This window comes from Ipomoea nil, unplaced genomic scaffold (genome assembly GCF_001879475.1).
Source record: "Ipomoea nil cultivar Tokyo-kokei standard unplaced genomic scaffold, Asagao_1.1 scaffold0482, whole genome shotgun sequence".
Lineage (NCBI taxonomy): Eukaryota > Viridiplantae > Streptophyta > Magnoliopsida > Solanales > Convolvulaceae > Ipomoea > Ipomoea nil.
The window spans coordinates 62298-82399 of record NW_017616910.1 but is presented as its reverse complement, the minus strand read 5'-3'; the positions used below and the strand labels follow the sequence as shown (position 1 = coordinate 82399).

At 36.5% G+C, this 20102-nt stretch overlaps 2 protein-coding genes across 2 annotated transcripts; one reads left to right on the top strand and one right to left on the bottom strand.

Annotated features, from left to right (window-relative positions):
* Positions 1-11289: 11289 nt before the first annotated feature.
* LOC109173765 (sulfate transporter 3.1-like) lies at positions 11290-17787 on the top strand. Its single transcript, XM_019323059.1, has 13 exons — positions 11290-11770; positions 12361-12740; positions 13295-13360; positions 13530-13643; positions 14703-14819; positions 15017-15143; positions 15804-16090; positions 16642-16832; positions 16917-17005; positions 17089-17165; positions 17302-17542; positions 17603-17736; positions 17776-17787. Exons 1-11 carry the CDS (start codon positions 11431-11433, stop codon positions 17467-17469), a joined length of 1956 nt encoding a protein of 651 aa, XP_019178604.1. The 5' UTR covers positions 11290-11430; the 3' UTR covers positions 17470-17542; positions 17603-17736; positions 17776-17787.
* On the bottom strand, positions 17783-18991 carry LOC109173770. Its single transcript, XM_019323067.1, has 2 exons — positions 18736-18991; positions 17783-18419 (listed from the first exon to the last, which is right to left on the bottom strand). Exons 1-2 carry the CDS (start codon positions 18857-18859, stop codon positions 18040-18042), a joined length of 504 nt encoding a protein of 167 aa, XP_019178612.1. The 5' UTR covers positions 18860-18991; the 3' UTR covers positions 17783-18039.
* Positions 18992-20102: the final 1111 nt, after the last annotated feature.

Genomic DNA, 20102 nt, shown 5'->3' with positions numbered 1-20102 from the left:
CAACCCTACGTTTACAGGACCAGCTTGCCACCTTATTGCATTTCTCTCTCTCTCACACACATGTTCATCGATCTTCATTTCTTGATTCATTTTCAGCTAAGCTATTATCCTTTTTAAAGGTGCTGGATGGTACCCCATATCTTGCTCAAAACTTTTGGTAACAATATCATCAGCATTATTGCTCTGCAGAATTGAATACCGGCCGGCCATTTTGTACAATGTTGGAACAACAACAAATGTGGTCGGGATTTAATTGTTGTGTATGTTTTATATGTTATTGAGAGATAACATGTGTTTGGGTGTACTAGATTGATCGACATTACTTGTCTTTGTGGTTCGCATATGGATTGGGTATGCTGAAATAATCTTGTAAATGTAAAGTAGGTCTTAGACTTCCATATTTGTAATTCTGAATGTATAATCATTATAATTAATAATAAAAAAAGATTGTTTAGCTCTTATACATATAAGTACACTATCAAACCATTTAAATAATCTCGTGTTTTTCTTTCTTTTATGTCATTGTTCTTGATTTCTTAATGTCATTTTTCTCAATAAAATTTGACTTTGAAAAGCATTAAAACAGAATAAGGTAATAAAGCTAGGTAGGTGGTGATTGCTGTTGGTTGGACAAGCACCACATAATGATGATGAAGATCCATGGGTCCCATTTCCTAGAGTGTTTCTCACTGGATTGTTTCTGATCAAGATTCAAGAATCTTACTAACAATGCAAAGACAATGACCACATTACAATTTGGGGTGCGATTGAGTGTAAGAGACTCATACATCCTTAACTAAAGGTCAAGGGTTAGATCCTGATGCTGGACTTGGTCCTTTAGACCTCCGCCCAACATAACCGATGTCCACATATATTGTTCGGTAATTAATGTGAGTCAGTCTGACAAGAGTTGTAACATCTTAGACATATTGGGAGCATCACTCCTATAGAGTTAATGCCACATGGGGTCCTCCGAGTATAGTGGTTTTGCCACGTTTAGTCCTAAACTTTCAAATTGACCATTTGTGGTCCTTCAACTTTCCAATTTAACCATTCGTGGTCCAAGTTAACCACTCATGGTCCTTCAACTTTCAAAATTTAACCACTCGTGGTCCTCTTGAAAAGACTATAGTTGGTTAAATTTTGAAAGTTGGAGGACCATGAGGGGTTAACTTGGACCACAAATGGTTAAATTTGAAAGTCGAAGGACCACAAATGGTCAATTTGAAAGTTTAGGACTAAACGTGGCAAAACCACTATGCTCGGAGGACCTTAGATGGTAATAACTCCACTCCTATATGTGTAAGATTTGATAGTACTTAGACATTTTAGATTCCTCTTTAAAAAAAGTGAGATTAAAGTAAGTAGAATGGTGACGGTGGATCTTTTCAATAACATTATTCTCAGTTGACTCTCATCATCCCTAACATTGAAATTTTTACTATTAGAGCAATGTACCGCCCAAACTGCTCCAATTACGTACTCTTATGACAACACCTTTAAGCAAACTCTAATGTAATTGTACTATTGATTATAGAAATGTTTTGACTAAATTATCAAGACAGTCTAATCGATATCAATTCCTATCTCGATCAGTAATAATATAATTAATGTGATGGAAAATAATATTCAACACATATTGGCCATTCATTAGGGAATATGTGACATAACTACTAGTATATCAAGAACAGCCATCGGATCATGTGTTGATGCATAGTCCAAGATGAAAGTAGGAATGGGTGGCAATGTTGCTAATGCTTTGTTTTTTCACAAGATTTAGTTGAATAATAATAATGAATATAATTGTGTAGTGGCCTGTTTGGACCACCCTTTTTCTGATCCGTAATCCCCCATTGGCCCATTTTCCCACCCACACATTTCATATATGAAGGTGTAATCATTTATATATATATATATATAGGAGAGCGTTTTGGTGTGAATGGCTTGCCCAGCAAAGAAATGAGAGTGCATGTAATCTGTTCACGTGTCCTAATTTAATGGATGAGAAACACTTATTTAAAAAAAATGTGGTGACATTTTCGTAAATAATTAAATATCGAATTGCAAGTAAAATGTATTACAAGTGCAAGTAGCAGTTTCATATAGTGCACCTAAATGCAAGTAAAATGTATTACAAGTGCATGTAAAATGTATTATAGGTGTAAATAAAATTTACACTGAGCATCAATACTAAGTATACCTGACGTTATAACTAGGTGCATCTATAGTTATAAGTAGTTGCACCTAGGTGCACGAATGATAACAAGGCAAAATTACTTGCACTTGTAAGTGAAAATATGTGCACTTGTAAGTGATTTTACTTGCACTTTTTATTTGCAAAGATGCACCAACTACTTGCACTTATAACACATTTACTTGCACCAAAGTTTGAGTTATTTACAAAAATACCATCGCGTCGTTTTTTTTTTTAAAATTACATCTGATTCGTTGATCTAGACATGTGGATGGCTGACATGCATTTTTATTTCTCTCCTGGGCGACTATTCTCACCAAATCGCGCGCGTGCACGCGCGCGCACACACACACACACACACACAGAGTAGTATACATACATATATACCCCACATCGTCTCTGCAAAAGAATGTACATTGTAGAGTGATAGTTCAAAGGATTTTCCCACTTATCCGACTAATCTTTTAGAAAGAAATAATAAACTCTTTTCTTAGACGTTCCTTTATATGTGCGGGTAGGTTGATTACTTTTTTATAGGTTTCAAGAAATAATAAACTCTTTTCTTAGGGTTTTCCCACTTATCCGACTAATCTTTCCAGCACTTTTGGAAGGAAATTGGAGTTGATGTCTTGCGGTTTATTATAGATTGTATTGAAGGAAATCAGTTTCTACCTGGGATGAATGATGCTATAATTACGCTGATTCCTAAAAAGTCTTCTCTTGTATCTATGAGCGAGCTACGCCCTATAACACTCTGTAATGTTCTTTATAAAATTCTCTCTAAGATGCTTGCCAATATTCCCAATATTTGGATTGACTCTGTTCCTTCTTGTATTGTTTCTTTGATATAATAAAAGTTTGAAGTTGTGGTTTTCAAAAAGAAAGAAAAAAGCAACACCTGAAACGTAGTATCTTCTTTATTGGGTGATGTGGAGATTCGGACTTATGACCTCACATGGGATTGACTCTGATACCAAATTGAATAATGTGTTTCGTTTCAATTAAAAGTCTAAACTACACATTTATGTTTATATATTATATGCTCAACAAGTTGATAGTGCGTAGCGAGAAAGGGTTAGCTAAAACGTTGACAAGAAATTATTATTATTATTTTTGAGTTTAAGTACCTATCATGACGTGCATTCCAACTTCTAAGATGATTCTGGGTGATAGTGGGTCTCTCCTGGAATCTATAACACACAAAATGCCCAGGAGTGGAATTAGAAAAAGAAAAGGAAAAGGATTGATTGCTAAGAAATATATGTACAAGGAAACCAAATTGAATTGAAAAACTTGAAATGAATGAACAAGCAATTGTAGTGTTGTGTGGACTCTAGAGTGGGAAGATGAAGAAAGAAAATTGAAAAAGGTTTTAGACGAGAGAGAAATTAAACAGAAAATAAATATTAATTTGAAATAAATAAATTGTTACTTATAATAGGTATTGTAATATTTATATGTGAAATTGTGATATGAAGTACTATTTAGGATCAAATGATTTGTTACTAATGATAAATATTCTAATACTTATAATTGAAATTATGATACTCACAAAGTGTAATTCTAATGTAAATATTGTAATACTTATATGTGAATTTTTACTTATAAAAGAAATTGTAATGCTTATTGTATAAAATTTAATACCAATTTGAATTAAAAATAAATTGTTACTTATGACAGATATTGTAATACTTATACGTGAAATTGCGATATTATTTAGGGTAAAATTGATTGTTACTCGATATGGTGAATATTGTCGTATCCACAAGTACGTGTAGATGATAGGGTCAGATCGTATGTTGATCCTTTAATCGTCTGCTCCTTAGGTTAAGTCTTGAGCTAGGGTTAAAGACGTGAGGTTAAAGAGTCCCGACCTATAGCATATATGGTAGGTAAAAATGTCTAAAGTCCCCCTTTCTAGCATTAAATGCGGTATTTATAGCGGAGGAAATGAGACATGTGCCAGGCTCTAGGCATGTCTGGCACATGTAGTACAAGTCGATTGGCTCGGAAACGACGCCCTGATAGCCACGCATATTGATATTCATGACCATCCACTAAGGAATATGGTCGAACTAGAGATATGAAACTGAATCTTAATTCTTGCAGTAATCCTGCCCGGGACGACAGTCCCGAACTAAATAGGTAGGGTTTATCCCTAGGTAATGAATCGCTACAGTAACAGTGCTTGGGGATATCGGGCTCATGGTCGGGCAAGGTCGGGCACTGCTGAAAATCTCGCTGTTTCCGTCCAACCGCAAGTTGGTCGGTATTTTAATAAAAATTTTAACTTCTTGTCATTAAAGATGGGTGGACGAAAAGTTGGTCGGAATTTCCGTCCAATGCGCGAGTTGTGTATACTTTTGATTGTTTGAATAAATTATATTTTGTATATATTGTTTTGCTTCATTATTTTTATCTATTTGTGTAAAACAAAATGATTATTAGGGTTTTCCTTCCAACAGTTGGAGGAAAAAAAACAAAATATAATATGTGAGTTTTCTGTCCAACATTGGTCGGAATTTTCGGCCAACACACGTAGTTGGACAGATTTCTGACCAACGCACGTAGTTGGACGAAAATTCCCACGTTTTAAAAATGGTGGGTTACTTGCCGGAATATCCGTCCAATTTTTATTCGTTGGACACTATTTCCGACCAAAAATCGTAGTTGGACAGATTTCCCGTAAAGGTTTTTCCAAACGTTTCTTTTGGTAGGTATGTTGGACGGAATATATCACGTTTTCCGTCCAACATTTGTTGGACGAAAAACGCGAGATTTCCAGCAGTGGGGATGGACTCCTCTCGGTAAGCTAACCAAATACCGAGTAGGTATAAGGTACATATGTAGCTAGGTACGAGGTATATTTCCTGTCATTACTAATGATAAAAATTATAATACTTATAACTAAAATTGTGATCCGTACACACCAAAATGTCTGTAACCATACCCGACCTGACTCGTCTTATCACAAACAAACATTCATGAGACGATCCCACACAAATTTTTATCTAAAAGATTTTATTGTAAATGATGTATCACATCCAACCTTCTTCTGAAACCCATGATGTATCCCACACACAGCCGACCATTGTTCAATACAATGTTCCAAATACATGATTCATGAAATGTATGCAACAACAGCAGCCATTGGTGAGTGGATGCATGCTTACGATTCTGTGTACCAGACGATGATAATCATTATGATTTACACGAAGTATATTATCTACTAAAGTATGAGAAATACTTACATATATCCATAAGCTGATACTTAGTCTGCATTTGGACCAATTATTTTGCAACACGTGAACATAGATATTTCCGAATATATATAATGTTGGTATCAAATTAAGTGATGTGTTATTTCTTTACATATTCTATCTCTCTATTTTATGAGTTTCTTGATAAGAAGACTTTCAGTATATTTCATGTATATTCTCACATATTTTTAGAAAACGTAAGAAATTTAATAGGCGGGATAAATCTTAAGATTTTTAGTCATTCCATCATCCGTCTGGGATAGCTTACACTTATTAGAAGAAAACTAAATTGGGGCGATTTCAACCGAGTTGATCTAGTAATTTGTTTAGTAACTACAATGTTTTAAGTTCGATTTTTGTGGTCTTTTAGTTTTCGGTCACAATGCAGATTTCATGACCCGAGTAGTGGCAGGAGATTTTTTTTTTTTTTTTTTGTAAAATGAATAAAAATAAATATTAATTATATATTTATTTTCTTGATTCCATTATGTGGTTTGAATTGGATGACTTAACTTTATTAAGAAATTGGAGGGATCACTTAATGTGGCTTCCAAAATATGGTCCCATCAAAGTCAACCTATGATGTGCTGTCAAATGTCAATTCCAAACATCCTTTTTTGTTCAGCTCTTAATTAACATTATTTGATGTTCCAACATCCAAGTATGTAAATATGTAATGTCAACAGTTAATACCACCTACCTTGTGAATAATGGCATGGTGTGTATACATCAGCTTACACTACTGTAGTATATATATATATATATATATATATGATTGATCTGCAAAAATATTACTTTGCTAGAAAGGAACAAAGATATTTTTGGATTATGAGAAAATCTCGTAGTCACTATTTGATTGTATATATACACTTGGTCAGTAGTAAATTTTTCTTTCGAAGATCTTGTGTGACGAGTTTGACTAAGAGAGTGCTAGCAAAAATTGAACTCGTGACCATCCAAATACTGTACAAGAATCATGTTTCATTCGCTCGATTGGACACTTCTTTAATGAATCTTACGTTGTCTAATAGCCAACAATTAGTGATGAATTATGAGACATAGGTTGTCGCCATACAATAATGATAGACATATATATTGTATAAAATATGCATGTAGTGCATCTAATTTGACTGCATACGTATAGTAAAGCCAAATACCAAAGTGTGAAACGAACCAACCAGAAGAAAAAGAAAAAATTGGACGAAGAGAGAATGGCGTCAAAGCCAAGCAAGCAATGCAGCGCTGTCTCTGTTACATATTTTCATCCATCTTGTCTGCACCTGCCAAGTTGCCCAATGCCCAGTGCCCGTGAACTGCTTATACTTTTGTAATCTGTATATTATTCATTATAATTTTTGATTGGTGGCTAATCTTTTATTATATATTTACTATGCATTAATTATTTGATGATATATATTATCCATGCTAGCTAATATAGATGATATATAGTTTTTGCTTGCATAATAAAGGCATGAAAACATTTCAGTATTGATAGGAATATTGGGCATGGGCTAAAGACTTGATGGGTTGACACTGTTGGACCATGGGTGGACCGAAGGGGAAGCAGTCGAGGGTGGGTGTGGCTGCAGGAGAGGTGGCCGGCGCCGGTGGGGCTGGAGGGAGTCGTCGGCCGGGGCGGCGGCGGCTAGCTGCTAGCTGCTGGCACCCCCGCTCAGGGCCAGTTCGCGAGGACTGGGGGGTGCTAGACACTGGGACCGCGTGGTGCAGACGGTGTGGGTGAGGCGGGAAGTGACGAGAGTACGTGGGACACGTGGACTACAGAGGATAAGGGGGGTATGCTATAAATAGGGCCCCTGGATTTTTAGCAAATGGCAACAAAGACATGATAGACACTACGGTCTAGTGGTCTTGATCTCATACTCTCAACCCCTCCACTTGGGTTTGATTCCTATTAGTAGCATAGTTAGCTATAGCCCATCCCGTGGGCCTTATTCTTTGTATTTGGGTCGTCATTTTGGACTTTGTACGTACTATTTCAGGTCTGGCGCCCCGGGCAATAAAGTCACTACTTTCCTACCTCATGTTCTATATTTCTATACCCGGTTTATGATGAATCCGGTCCCAATAAAACCATCAGGTATCTTTATTAATGTGACATATTAATCCGGTTCAATTTGAGTTACACTAGCATATTTTAATTCTTGCCCCGCAAAAAATTTTGCTCTTTTACCAAACACCTTAATTTCAATCATTTAACTTATTAGCTATTAGCTTTATTAACTTCAATTATTAGCTTTTCAGCTTTCAGCTTTTTTGAGTTAAATGTGCCAAATACAAATTTAGTTGTTATTTATTGGGAATTGTGGTTAAAAATAAAAAGGAAAAAAAAATGATCATCCATTTATATATATCCATGCCACCTCGGGTTTCAACTACCACTCTCTTTCATGCATGTTGCATGGTTCACGGATTCTTCTTGAATTACACAATATAATAGGTGAAACTAAATTGTTGGGTGGAGGTTGGTAAATAGAATATAGCAATTGGTGATTAGGAAATTATTGGGTCAATGTCGGTAATTAAAGAGTCAAGTTAAGCATCTTACTTCTCGAAAATATGGTGGCAGTATATAAGAATATAAAGTTACACATTCACTGTGAGCTATATCTTTTGGCGTAGTAGTAAACGCTTGATCATATCAAGTGATATTAGAGCCATGTTAAGGGTTCAACGTTTTGAGTTCATTTTATATCTAACTTAGCTTATCCAAAGCGTTCAATTATATCTAGCTTAGTGATCCAAAACTTTATGATAGAATCCAATTTTTTTTCGATTTGACAATAGGATATATGATTTCTCATTCATAGAGATTGATAATAAGATCCATGCATTCAGTGGTACCTTAGGATGTCATAGCCTTAAAAGTAAAGGGCAAAGTTCAAACGAGGAAAGGCTTATCGTATATACATACCTAGGCACCAAAAGATGAGAAAGGGCATAGTAATGACTAAATGTGATTAATGTCAAAGTCAATAATCAATTGTAAAGGTTACAAGTTCAGTCGAGTTCATTGCACAAGATCTTCCTAGTCATCTCTCCTGTGTGATTTGTGAACTATTACACAAGAGCAGGGTTTACCTCGTCCATATTCCCGGATAGTGATTGTACGTGACTACGTGAGTTTCAATCGTCACCCAAAAAACATGTTTAATAATGGGATTAAATCTTAAGATAAGCTCCCAAATCAATAATTTCAATTGGAATGGAAGCACATGGAATTATTCGAAAGCAAGAATAAAATAGGGTTGAACTTAAACAGTTTAACGTAAGACACATTGCGCTAACGTAGGAAGGGATAATGAGATAAGTAGATAACGTAGGACCAAGCTGCCGTTGCCCACATTAACACATAACCACTTGATGTAGTTAATGTAATCAGTAATTAGTCACCTTAAATTAAATTAACAGTACTTACTATAATTACTAAACCGACCTTTCCTCCTTTATACTTTTGGTTGGTCCAACTAATAACTACTTTAGTTTGTGTTTAACGAAATTAGGAGTAACAATATACTTTTTCTTTTTACCCTCTCTGTAAATGTTGTTGGGTAATGTAAAGGGGAGACTTGCTTTTTACCCATTGTCCTGCATTAAAAGTTTTTTTTTTTTTTTCCCTTTTTGTTATTTAGATGAATTTTTAAGTGGGCTTTGAAATCGAGGGAAATGAGGAAATTGAAAAAACTTCGTGTGTCACCGTCATTCAACCTAATGTGTGGGGTGTGAGAAAATTTTGGTCTTCTTCTAGTTTGTCCTTATTGTTCTTCAAATTTTGGATGACGGAGAGCTCTTCTCTAACGTGCACAAAATGAGTGGTCAAGGGAGTGGGAAGTCTTCTTCACACGCGTATAAATTCAGTCATCTTTACCAATTTAGAGACAGAGCGAAAACTTTCTCCTCTTCTCTCTTTTTCCTTTATCTCTACATTTGATTATTCTTATAACGTCATGTTCTACTCTATAGTTTCAAAGGGCACGGCTCTATAGACCAGAGAGTTGTGCTAACTTTGGAGAGTGACACTGAAATACTTTAATTGAGCCCGTCATGGACAAATCACTCTTTAAGGCAATGTTACTTAACGCGATACAACTTTATCCATCTTCTCATTTCTAATTTTGGCATACAGACACATTAGCACGTACCATACACATTCCCAACAAATGTGACATTATTTGGCCGTTGAAATTGAAATTTTAATTCAAGTTTCTGTTTTTTTGATGACGAGAGAAACATGTCAGTTACTATCTGAGAGAGTGTGCATTTGATCATAAACATCGCTAGTGTGTGAATGCGTAATATTTCACAAACCACATATGAGATAGACAAATAAACCACACTAAGAAGACCATGTGCGCACAACAAATTTAATTGAGAGGGTGTTAACAATAATCAAACGCGTGACCAAAAAGATGGAACTAGAATTTTGTTTCAAGTCTCAATCATAGAGTTGAGTCTTTAATCTGTATATAGAAAATTGAGGTTAGAAGTTTCATACAAATAGCTAACTGGTTAATTATTAGTGTATAGTACCAGAAATTGATAAAGAAGATTCTATTTCGTAGCTAACTAATTAAGGATTTTTGTTCCTCACTAAGGCCACAATCATATATGAGTACTGACTCAAACTTTAATTGATTGATCAATAGACATCCAATTGTCAAATGGACACGTGTCCGACCAGTAACCGATGTGGACCAATAATCATTCATCAAATAATGCCAAATCATCATATGAAGAGTAATAGAATGTTATATTGCCTCGCTATTTTTAAATACCGAAAAATCAGTTAATAAACTTTTGAAAAATACAATAAATCTAAAATAGGGGAAAGACTCATAAAGTTTTAGATAAACTACAATGACTTAACAGTCTATTAAATAGGAAGATCAGTGTTTGGTGTTCACAAGAAACTCACTACATTAGATGTTACCCCACTACAGCTATCAAGGATCAATCTTATATCATTGCCCACAATCAATCATTCAAGAACCAACTGAGCTACTCATGTTCATAATTCTTTTGTATAAGTTCTTTACAATTTCCTCGTTGCCTTGCAAGTTTATGTTAATATGTCTCGTAGTCGGTAGACCATAGAATGAACAATACCAATGCAAAGTGAGTTGTATTGGTTAACCAATTCGAAGTAAGATTGATAGTCTAATTTGATGGTAGATCTAAGATCTGAAATCACACATCTCGTGATTTACTTTCCTATCACGACTTCAAAGTATATCATGGACTAAGGTTCACACTACATTATGGACCCTGGTTTATGTGTATGTGTTTTGTGTTCTGACTTTTTTGTATCTTGTGTTATGAAATTATTATGTACTTTAAGAGTATGAATACTGTACCTGAAACAAATTAGTAATTATGTCTTGTGTTATGAATTTAAGTGCGTTGTGTTGTGAAATTATGTGTCTATGTACACAAATTATGTACCTAAATCAGATTTGAAAAAAATAAGTAAATATATAACATCTGTATGTATCTTGTGTTATGAAATTCTGTACATTACGAGTATGAATTATGTACCTCGTCTTTTCAATCCAGCTGAGTCCATAATGTTATGCTATGTGTCTGTATTGTGATTTTGTGTCATGAAATTATGTACTTTACAAGTATGAATTTTGTAACTCTCAATTCATAGTGTATAATGCTATGTGACCTTGGTCCATGATATAAATTGACAAGTAAGAAGAAGTTGGCCATCCGGTTTGGGTGAAATATTGCACGTTGCTCTCTCCATATAGTCGGCCTCTATCTATATATAGAACTCTTGCCATTTCCTACAAAACCCAACCAACATTCCTCTTCCTCTTTCTCTTTCTCTTTCTCTTTCTCTTTCTCTTTAATAAAAATAAAATAAAATTACATTATATTCTTGATTGAGATAAGAAGCACGTGCACGGTGCACCATATTACCCTAGATTTTCTTTGCCGGAAAAGATCAGAATAATGGGAAACGCCGACGAGTACCCGGCGGCGGTGAACGTGGAGAGCGTCCACCACCGGGTGGAGGTGCCGCCGCCGCAGCCCTTCATCAAGTCATTCGCGAACACGTTGAAGGAGACACTGATGCCGGATGACCCACTCCGGCAATTCAAGAACCAGTCGCCTCGCCGGAAGTTCGTGCTCGGGCTTCAGTACGTCTTCCCTATTCTAGAATGGGGTAGTAAGTATAGCTTGGCGTCCTTCAAGTCCGACCTCATCGCCGGAATCACCATAGCCAGCCTCGCCATTCCTCAGGGCATCAGCTACGCTAAGCTCGCCAACTTGCCACCCATTCTTGGCCTGTGTAAGTGAGAGCTAGAGAAATAATCTTTATTCAATTCTTTTTCTTATGACCAGGAAACCACAGTCACGGGTGTGTATTGGGCAAATCCAGCTTGTGACCTGACCAATAAAGAATCACAATGATATAAATCATTGATATGCTGGATTCGAAATTGTAGCATCATCACTACTACAAAACAGCTAATCCGCTACTGTTGTAAATGACTTTTCAATAGTAGTCGCAGATACTAGAGTCGTGGAAAGTCTTGACTTTTCGAGACTGTTGTGGAACAGTCGCGGAAAGTTGAGTCATTCGCCACTATTACTAGTAATATTTATTCAATTCTTTTTTGGGTGACGAGGAAAACACTCCAACAACGTGTGTACGTTAAGTAAATTCAGTTTGGGTGTGACCCTAATCGAGGAAGTAAACCAGTCTAAATTGCACATAACCACACTCAAATTAAAATGGGCAATAGATAATTTTTCTTAAGAGTTAAACTTGTAACCTTATAATCAAATTACTAATTTAGTTAGGGTTGTCCATGGATCTTTATTCAATTATTGTTGGGTAAATGCATGATGGATTAATGATTTTGTTTGGTGCAACAGATTCGAGCTTTGTTCCGCCGCTGATTTACGCAGTAATGGGGAGTTCGAGGGACTTAGCGGTGGGGACGGTGGCGGTGGCGTCGCTGCTGACGGCGTCAATGCTGGGGAGCGAGGTGAACGCGGCGGAGAACCCAACGCTGTACCTCCACCTGGCCTTCACGGCCACCTTCTTCGCCGGGCTTTTCGAAACCGCCCTCGGCGTTTTCCGGCTGGGATTCATCGTGGATTTCCTGTCCCATGCAACCATCGTCGGTTTCATGGCCGGAGCCGCCACCGTCGTCATTCTTCAGCAGCTGAAAGGCATACTTGGACTCGACCGTTTCACTCACGCCACCGACGTCGTTTCCGTCATGAAATCTGTCTTCTCCCAAACTCATCAGGTACATATACAATGTTCATCATATCGCCGCCCTGTTTGGTAACATAATTAGCTTATAAGTCAATTTTAGCTTATCTGATCATTATAAACTGTTTGATTGTGTTAAATAATCAATATATGTGTTTGATTAATTAGCTCTTTGTAACAACTTATTGCTCCAAAATGTTAAAATTCAAAAAAAAAACTTTTCAGTAATTTTTTCAATCAGCTTTTTGAAAAAGTAATTTTGCATGTAATCAGCTCCAATCAGCTAATACTATCAATTAGTCAAACCCACTAATCCTATTAACTAACAGCTATCGGTTAAAAGCTATTATTTACCAAACACCCCCATCGTCTATATGCATGCCTGTATATATTGTTCAACAATCAGTTTAGTCTGAAAAAAAACCTCTAATTATTATTTGAGGGTGTTTATTGGGTAAATCTCGTTATGTGATATGTCTGGTCAGAAATTGATAGAGAGACAAGAAAAGAAAGACAAAACCCTTTTTGGTAGTTCAATTATGGATATTCATAATGGCTGAAGCTTAATGGAATATTTAATTATTGCAGTGGCGATGGGAAAGTGCAGTTCTTGGAATTGCTTTTCTTTTCTTCCTTATGCTTGCTAGATTCCTGGTAAGTCCATGATTCCTCAACAATGTTATTATTTAAATCAATATTTTTCTTTAAATTCCGCATAAAATATGTTAATAACGAAATAAAATCCGTAAAAATAAATGTTACCATACTATATAGCACAACAATTTAGGTCATGTAACATTAATTATTATTGAATTGTATGCAGAGCCAAAGGAGAAAGAATCTATTCTGGATATCAGCAATGGCTCCATTGACGACCGTCATACTAGGAACTCTTCTTGTTTACCTCACCCATGCTGAAAAACATGGCGTTCAAGTGGTAAAATTTTCTTTATTGTTCTTGGGATTTCGGAGTGTAATGATTTGACAAAAAAAAAAATTATGAGAAAATAAGGTTAGCAGATATACCAGAATATGGTGTTCTTGTTTATATGTGCATACATATATTATCTGTTCATTGGCAGTATTCGTGGACACATATGAGTAGACACCCAACTTCTATTGTCTGCCCCTTTTCAATCTTCATTCAATAGCTGGCTGCCCCTTTAATTTGTGACTACATACTCTATATGTCTATGGAAAATATATTCTTCAAGTGACACTTTACTATGTTAATTAGTACGATATTATTGCCCCGAAACATAATAAAATCTTCGGATGTTTTGGAGTTAGATTTGTTGGGGTCATTAGTACAAAATGAGTCATTTGCGTTTTTATTAAATGACAATGTCTTTACTAGTACCAGTAAACTCTTGATCCTAAAGTGATGCAGTAGTATGTAACCTTAGCTTATATTATAAAAATTACTCTCGCGACATGACTCATTAGTGGTGTAAAGTTTAGAGTGGGGTAAATTTTAGGAGTTCTACTATATGTACTCTCAAATTTTACTTTGTCACTTTATTCCATGATGTGGCAACCAAGGATAAGATATTTTCATCATGTGGGTCCCATGAAAAGTGTAAGAAGTGGGAGTCCATGTAGTATTTTTTATATTTTAGCCCTAGGGTTGGGATTTGATTTCTATCCGTAACACAATTTGAAGTTAGATCACATCTCTAAATCACTGAAACACATTTTGTGATTCACTTTCTTTACAAGACCTTAGGAACGGGTAATGGGAACCTTAAGGGGGTGTTTGGTTTGATGGAGGAAAATTTTGTTTTATGTTGTTTGGTTGAATGGAAAACATTTTCATATCTCATCTTAGGTATTTTGTTTTCTGTTGAAAACTAGTATAACAATTTTGTCCTCACCATACTTTATTAATTACTCTTATATTATTATTGGTTATGTAGGGTTATATTTGTCATTATACCCATTATTAGTCCTTGTATATATATAGTGTGAATTTGAAAATATGTATGTGTAAATGCAGATAGGGGAGCTGAAGAAAGGGCTAAACCCGCCGTCGATAATGGATCTGAGTTTTGGGTCAGCGTATCTGACAACGGCGATCAAAACTGGCATAGTCACGGGCGTTCTCGCGCTTGCTGTACGCCTTCATTCTATATTATATTATTAACGCCATTTTCGATACCTCCAAACTGACTTTCAAATACTATTAATTATGCTTCCATGATTGTAAGCTGATAAAAATGAGTTGCGTCACTGTACTAGACAAGCCTGTTGCGTGAAGATTCTGTGTTTCGATCGAGACGTTTAATTAACGTTGTTTGTCTGGGAGTGCAGGAAGGAATAGCTGTGGGTAGGAGTTTTGCAATGTTCAAGAATTACAACATTGATGGCAACAAAGAAATGATCGCTTTCGGAATGATGAACATTGTTGGCTCTTGCACTTCTTGCTACCTCACCACTGGTATGTATGGATGCCGTCTCTTAGAGGTGTCAAATGTGCGGGCTTGAGTCAGCACGGTCTGGCCCCGCTAATTTTTTGGGTCGGCCCAGGACGTAGTTCATGGGTTAAAAATTAAAGTCTAGTCATGTCCATAGTATAAAACGGGTTAACCTTAATTGTCAATTCTAGTAAATGAATCGGGCCAAATCGGCCCAAATGGGGCTAGACCAACAGTTATACCATGGACCCGGGTCTAAAATACACAATTTACATATGGAATGTTCACAATTTGAATTGTGAACATTCAATATGTAAATGGTATATTTTAAACCTAGATCCACCTTACAATGTGGACCCCGAGTCCACATAATTATTTGCCCAACTGGATATAATCCAGTTATTTGTAATAGTTATACCATAGATCAGGACTCACCTTACATTGTGAAGCGTCTTGTCAAAATATTATGCATCTACCGTTAACATATTAAGTGTCATTTGACTACAGGCATATAATATGTTAAATTCATATTATATATCTGCAGTTAACATATTAGCATATTAGGTGTGTAGTTAACCATTAATTTGCAAGATGGATCATGGTATAATTTGCACTTTGGCTTGACACTTTACAAGATTTGAATATAATTGTTAGAGTTATAATCTGGGGTGAACTGGCGGCAGGCCCGTTTTCGCGATCGGCGGTGAATTTCAATGCGGGATGCAAGACGGCGGTGTCGAACATCGTGATGGCGTTTGCAGTGATGGTGACGTTGCTGGTGCTGACGCCATTGTTCCACTACACTCCAATTGTGGTTCTGTCGGCGATCATTATCGCCGCCATGCTTGGCCTCATTGACTACAACGCCGCCATTCACCTCTGGCATGTTGATAAGTTCGACTTCTTTGTCTGCATCAGTGCCTACATTGGTGTGGTGTTTGGCAGCGTCACCGTTGGCCTAGTCACTGCTGTAAGTCCCCTCAACTTCCATAGTTTTTTTTTTTTTTTGGTGACGATGGAAACCGGCGGTCACTACCCAATGGTGTGCACTGGGTAAATCTGTCTGACCTTTTTTAGCAAAGGATCACAAGGAGGTAAACTAACCTTTTCAAACTAAGAAGATCAATAGGTCACTCTGACTTAGAGTGAAACTTGTAATCTTGTGATTAATTCAAGTGTCGCCCAACATGGGTGTCTTTTGCATCTTTGGTACTATCCCCAACCCCAAGGGCACCCACGCCCACACAGAGGCTAGACATTTGTTTACTGTGCCCCTCACTCTCACTTTGAGAGGTTGCTCCCACACTGCTGCTTGTGAGAATCGATCTCGGGTCATTGTTCCTGAACTTCACACATGTGACCAACTGAGCTGCTCATGCAGACTAACCAGTATAATCATGCTGATATACATGATTGGCACCAGGTGCAAAAGACACCGATGTTGATTAGTATGATAGACTTTAAGTTCACATGGTAGACTAGAATTGATCCAAAGTGAAATTCTGGGTGGTGTGAATGCAGGTTGGATTGTCATTGTTGAGGGTGCTACTATTTGTTGCAAGACCAAGGACTTTAGTTCTGGGTAACCTCCCTGATACCAAGATTTACAGAAATGTGGAACAGTATCCCAAAACTGACAGTGTTCCAGGCATTCTCATACTTGACATTGGTGCCCCAATTTACTTTGCCAATGCAAGCTACTTGAGAGAAAGGTAAATTACACATCCACGTCACACATTACTTACTAAAACCATCAGAATCTTTATGTAATAGTAGATTGGTGTTTGTTCATGAAGGATTTTAAGATGGATAGACGATGAAGAAGACAAACTGAAAGACTCAGGAGAGACGACTAGCCTGCAGTATGTGATTCTCGATATGGGAGGTTAGTGAAATGCTACACTATTATATATAAAGCACCTTTATTCCCGAAGTTTAAACGCTATACTATTCTTGATTGATTTGCAGCTGTTGGAAACATTGATACAAGTGGAATCAGCATGCTTGAAGAACTTAAGAAAAATGCAGACAGAAGAGACCTCAAGGTATAGTACTATAGTATATCTCGTTTGGAAATGAGTTTATGGAAAGTCACTCTATTCTAAAACTTTCCAGTGCAAAGGAAACAAAGAAACAGGGATTAGAACATGTAGAGTTTTGATCGATTTATTGGCTTTGCAGTTTGTATTGGTTAACCCGGGAGCAGAGGTGATGAAGAAGATGAGCAAGTCAAAATTAATAGAGACAATAGGGCAAGATTGGATTTTCCTAACAGTGGGGGAGGCTGTTGGTGCATGCAAGTATATGCTTCACTCATACAAACCAAAATCAGACACAGATTCAGTTTGATGAAGCAACAGCGCTTGAGTGACCAATTTCCGGGTTTGCAATGTCACACAAGAGAATATATATATATATATATATATATATATATATATATATATATATATATATATATATATATATATATATATATATATATGTATGTATTTGGCCAAATATCTAAATCCATTGGGTGTATGCACCATGGTGCAAACCATAGGTTCATCTATATCCTTACTTGGATATGGAAGGGTTCTTTAACCATCCAAAATAATGTAATCGAATATATTTATAGTGTATATCAATAGCCTTCTAAACCTTTTGCAAGAAAAGCACTATAAACATTAGATATGCAAAGCTTTAGTAACAAGTACTGACAAAATTTGTTCTAAGGTTTTACGAGACTGGTAATTTCATAGAACGACTCAAAGTTTGAACAAAACTATTGTGGTGTCTGTTGGAGGTTGCTGCAGATATATGCCCAATACTATCGGAGGAATATACAGAGGGGATTGTGCAACAACGAGAAGAAAAACCATATTATGATAACTCGATGCATAAAACTTCCCCATGTTCAAGAACTAAAAAGTGAATGGATCAAGAATCAAAACCTGAGTAGATGCCACTCTCCCTCAGCAACCGCTTCTCCTCTTCCACATAGTTCTTCCCTCTGCTAGCCTGCCCCATATCCCTCTTCCGTTTTTCCTTCTGTGAGAAAGACAGGTTCTTCTCTTTCTGAGTTCGTGCGTGTACCAGCTCCTCTGCTTCAACAAGTGCAGCCCTCGTCTTCTGTCTATCTTGATACGTCTCTTCTTTCTCCTTAGCCCGAGCATTTTCCCCTTTCGACCACGTCCAATCCTTTTGCTCGTCTGCTTCCTTAGGAGGCGGTACTTTCAGAACCGATAATCCACCTTTGTAACCATGCTTACTCAGAGCTTCAAAGTCTATACCTTTCCTCTTCTGCTTCCCACTCTCAGCTGCATTAACACACAAAAAAGAAGCTAAAACCTAATATGAAGCCATTTTGGTTTCTTCATCTGCTTTCGAAAGTTAGCATAAATAATGAGCTATTTCCAGCTAACAGAGAGAGTTTATTTCAGTTTATTCAATTTCTACGAATTCTGGACATGAAAAAAGGACGATTTCCTAGTTGCAGAGATTCTTCATTTCAGTTTATACAATTTCTATGAAATTGGAATATAGATAAATACTGAGCTAATTCTAGCCGACAGAGATTGTTGAAACAGTTTTATACAAATTCTATGAAATCTGGATAAGAAAAAATGAAGTTACCTCGAGAAGAGTTATCCTTGGAGGATTTCTCCGTGGCATTTTCCTCGGCATCTGAATCGACAGACGACGAGTCGTCCGATGATGAGTCGTCCTCTCCCTTGCTCCATGGAAATGTCCTCTTCATTATCCCCAAATCGATACTGTTCTGCTAGTTCAAAACACACAACTTTGTGATAGGATTAATCAATTGAGATTGAAGCTAGGGTTTCATAAACGGGGAGAACGAACAGGTTCGTGAGTTGATTCCAGTTCCGCACGTCGTCGTTTCATCCGAATCTGGAATTTCTTAACTTTAGCCCAGCATATTGGCAACAGCTATATTAGGATGTGTTTGATTTGCACATGAGAATCGGAATGGTATCAAATATTTAGTAATGGTAATGAGTTTTAGTGAAAGTATTTTGCATGTTTGGTAGTATTGTGGAATGTGAATGATTATCAATTATGCTGTTTGGTTATGTATGATCCAATAATAGAAATAAAGATTATAAAAATACAAAAACACAAAATCAAGACAATTGATTATAATATAAAGACATCCAAAACACCAATATGAACAAAAAAAAAAAAAACAAAAATCTAAAAGCACTAATCAAATGAGATGAGAATGAATAAGGAAATGAAATGGGATGATACCCTTATTTTATTTGGGCATGTGTTTTTCAATTAAGGGGTATTTGAAAATCATAGTAGTGTTTTAAAAACCTATCAACCAAACAATACCAATCACTTTGATACATATTCCTTAGAGCTAAACATGTCAACCAAACACACCCTTAGTCTTTCTATGATTTTTTTTGTTTTTGTTTTATTTTTTTTGTGACAAAAAAAATTTGTAAAATGTCTATTAGGTAAAATCTCATTTTTATATAATAGCTCAGATATTACACATGATATGTAAATTGCATTTGGAAGACTTGTGTGCCAACTAGACTGAGTGAGTGTTTTAACAAAAATCAAACTCGTGATTTGCATATACAAGAATTCTACTCGCACACACTTGGCCACCCATTTCAGCATGATATCCAATAAATTGGAAACCCTAAGAGATCTAACCTCTACCATTTTCATAGTTCAAGATTATTTCAACAATGGGGGCAAGTCATGCAAGTTAGTCGCGTTATTAACTTGATAACCAAGTCTCAAGGTTGACTTCCAGTGAAAATGCCCGATTGATCTTATTGGTTTGAGTTAGTCCACTATGACACTACCTTCTTATGATTCTTTGCTACTAAGTATACATACGTATCCTATATCTCAATCTGCGAATTGCCCATGAAATATATGACCCATAATTCCGTTGGCAAGCCACAAGTCCGCAAATTATTCTGTCGATCCGGACCCCGAGTCCACCTTGGACCTAGGTC

Excerpts from the sequence above, each read along its gene's own strand:
- LOC109173765 (XM_019323059.1), top strand. The coding sequence starts at position 11,431 with ATGGGAAACGCCGACGAGTACCCGGCGGCGGTGAACGTGGAGAGCGTC. Across the intron at positions 12,741-13,294 it reads TCTTCTCCCAAACTCATCAG|TGGCGATGGGAAAGTGCAGT; the intron begins GTACATATACAA and ends TAATTATTGCAG. Across the intron at positions 17,166-17,301 it reads CAGACAGAAGAGACCTCAAG|TTTGTATTGGTTAACCCGGG; the intron begins GTATAGTACTAT and ends TTGGCTTTGCAG.
- LOC109173770 (XM_019323067.1), bottom strand. The coding sequence starts at position 18,859 with ATGAAGAGGACATTTCCATGGAGCAAGGGAGAGGACGACTCATCATCG. Across the intron at positions 18,420-18,735 it reads CAAGGATAACTCTTCTCGAG|CTGAGAGTGGGAAGCAGAAG; the intron begins GTAACTTCATTT and ends GTGTTAATGCAG.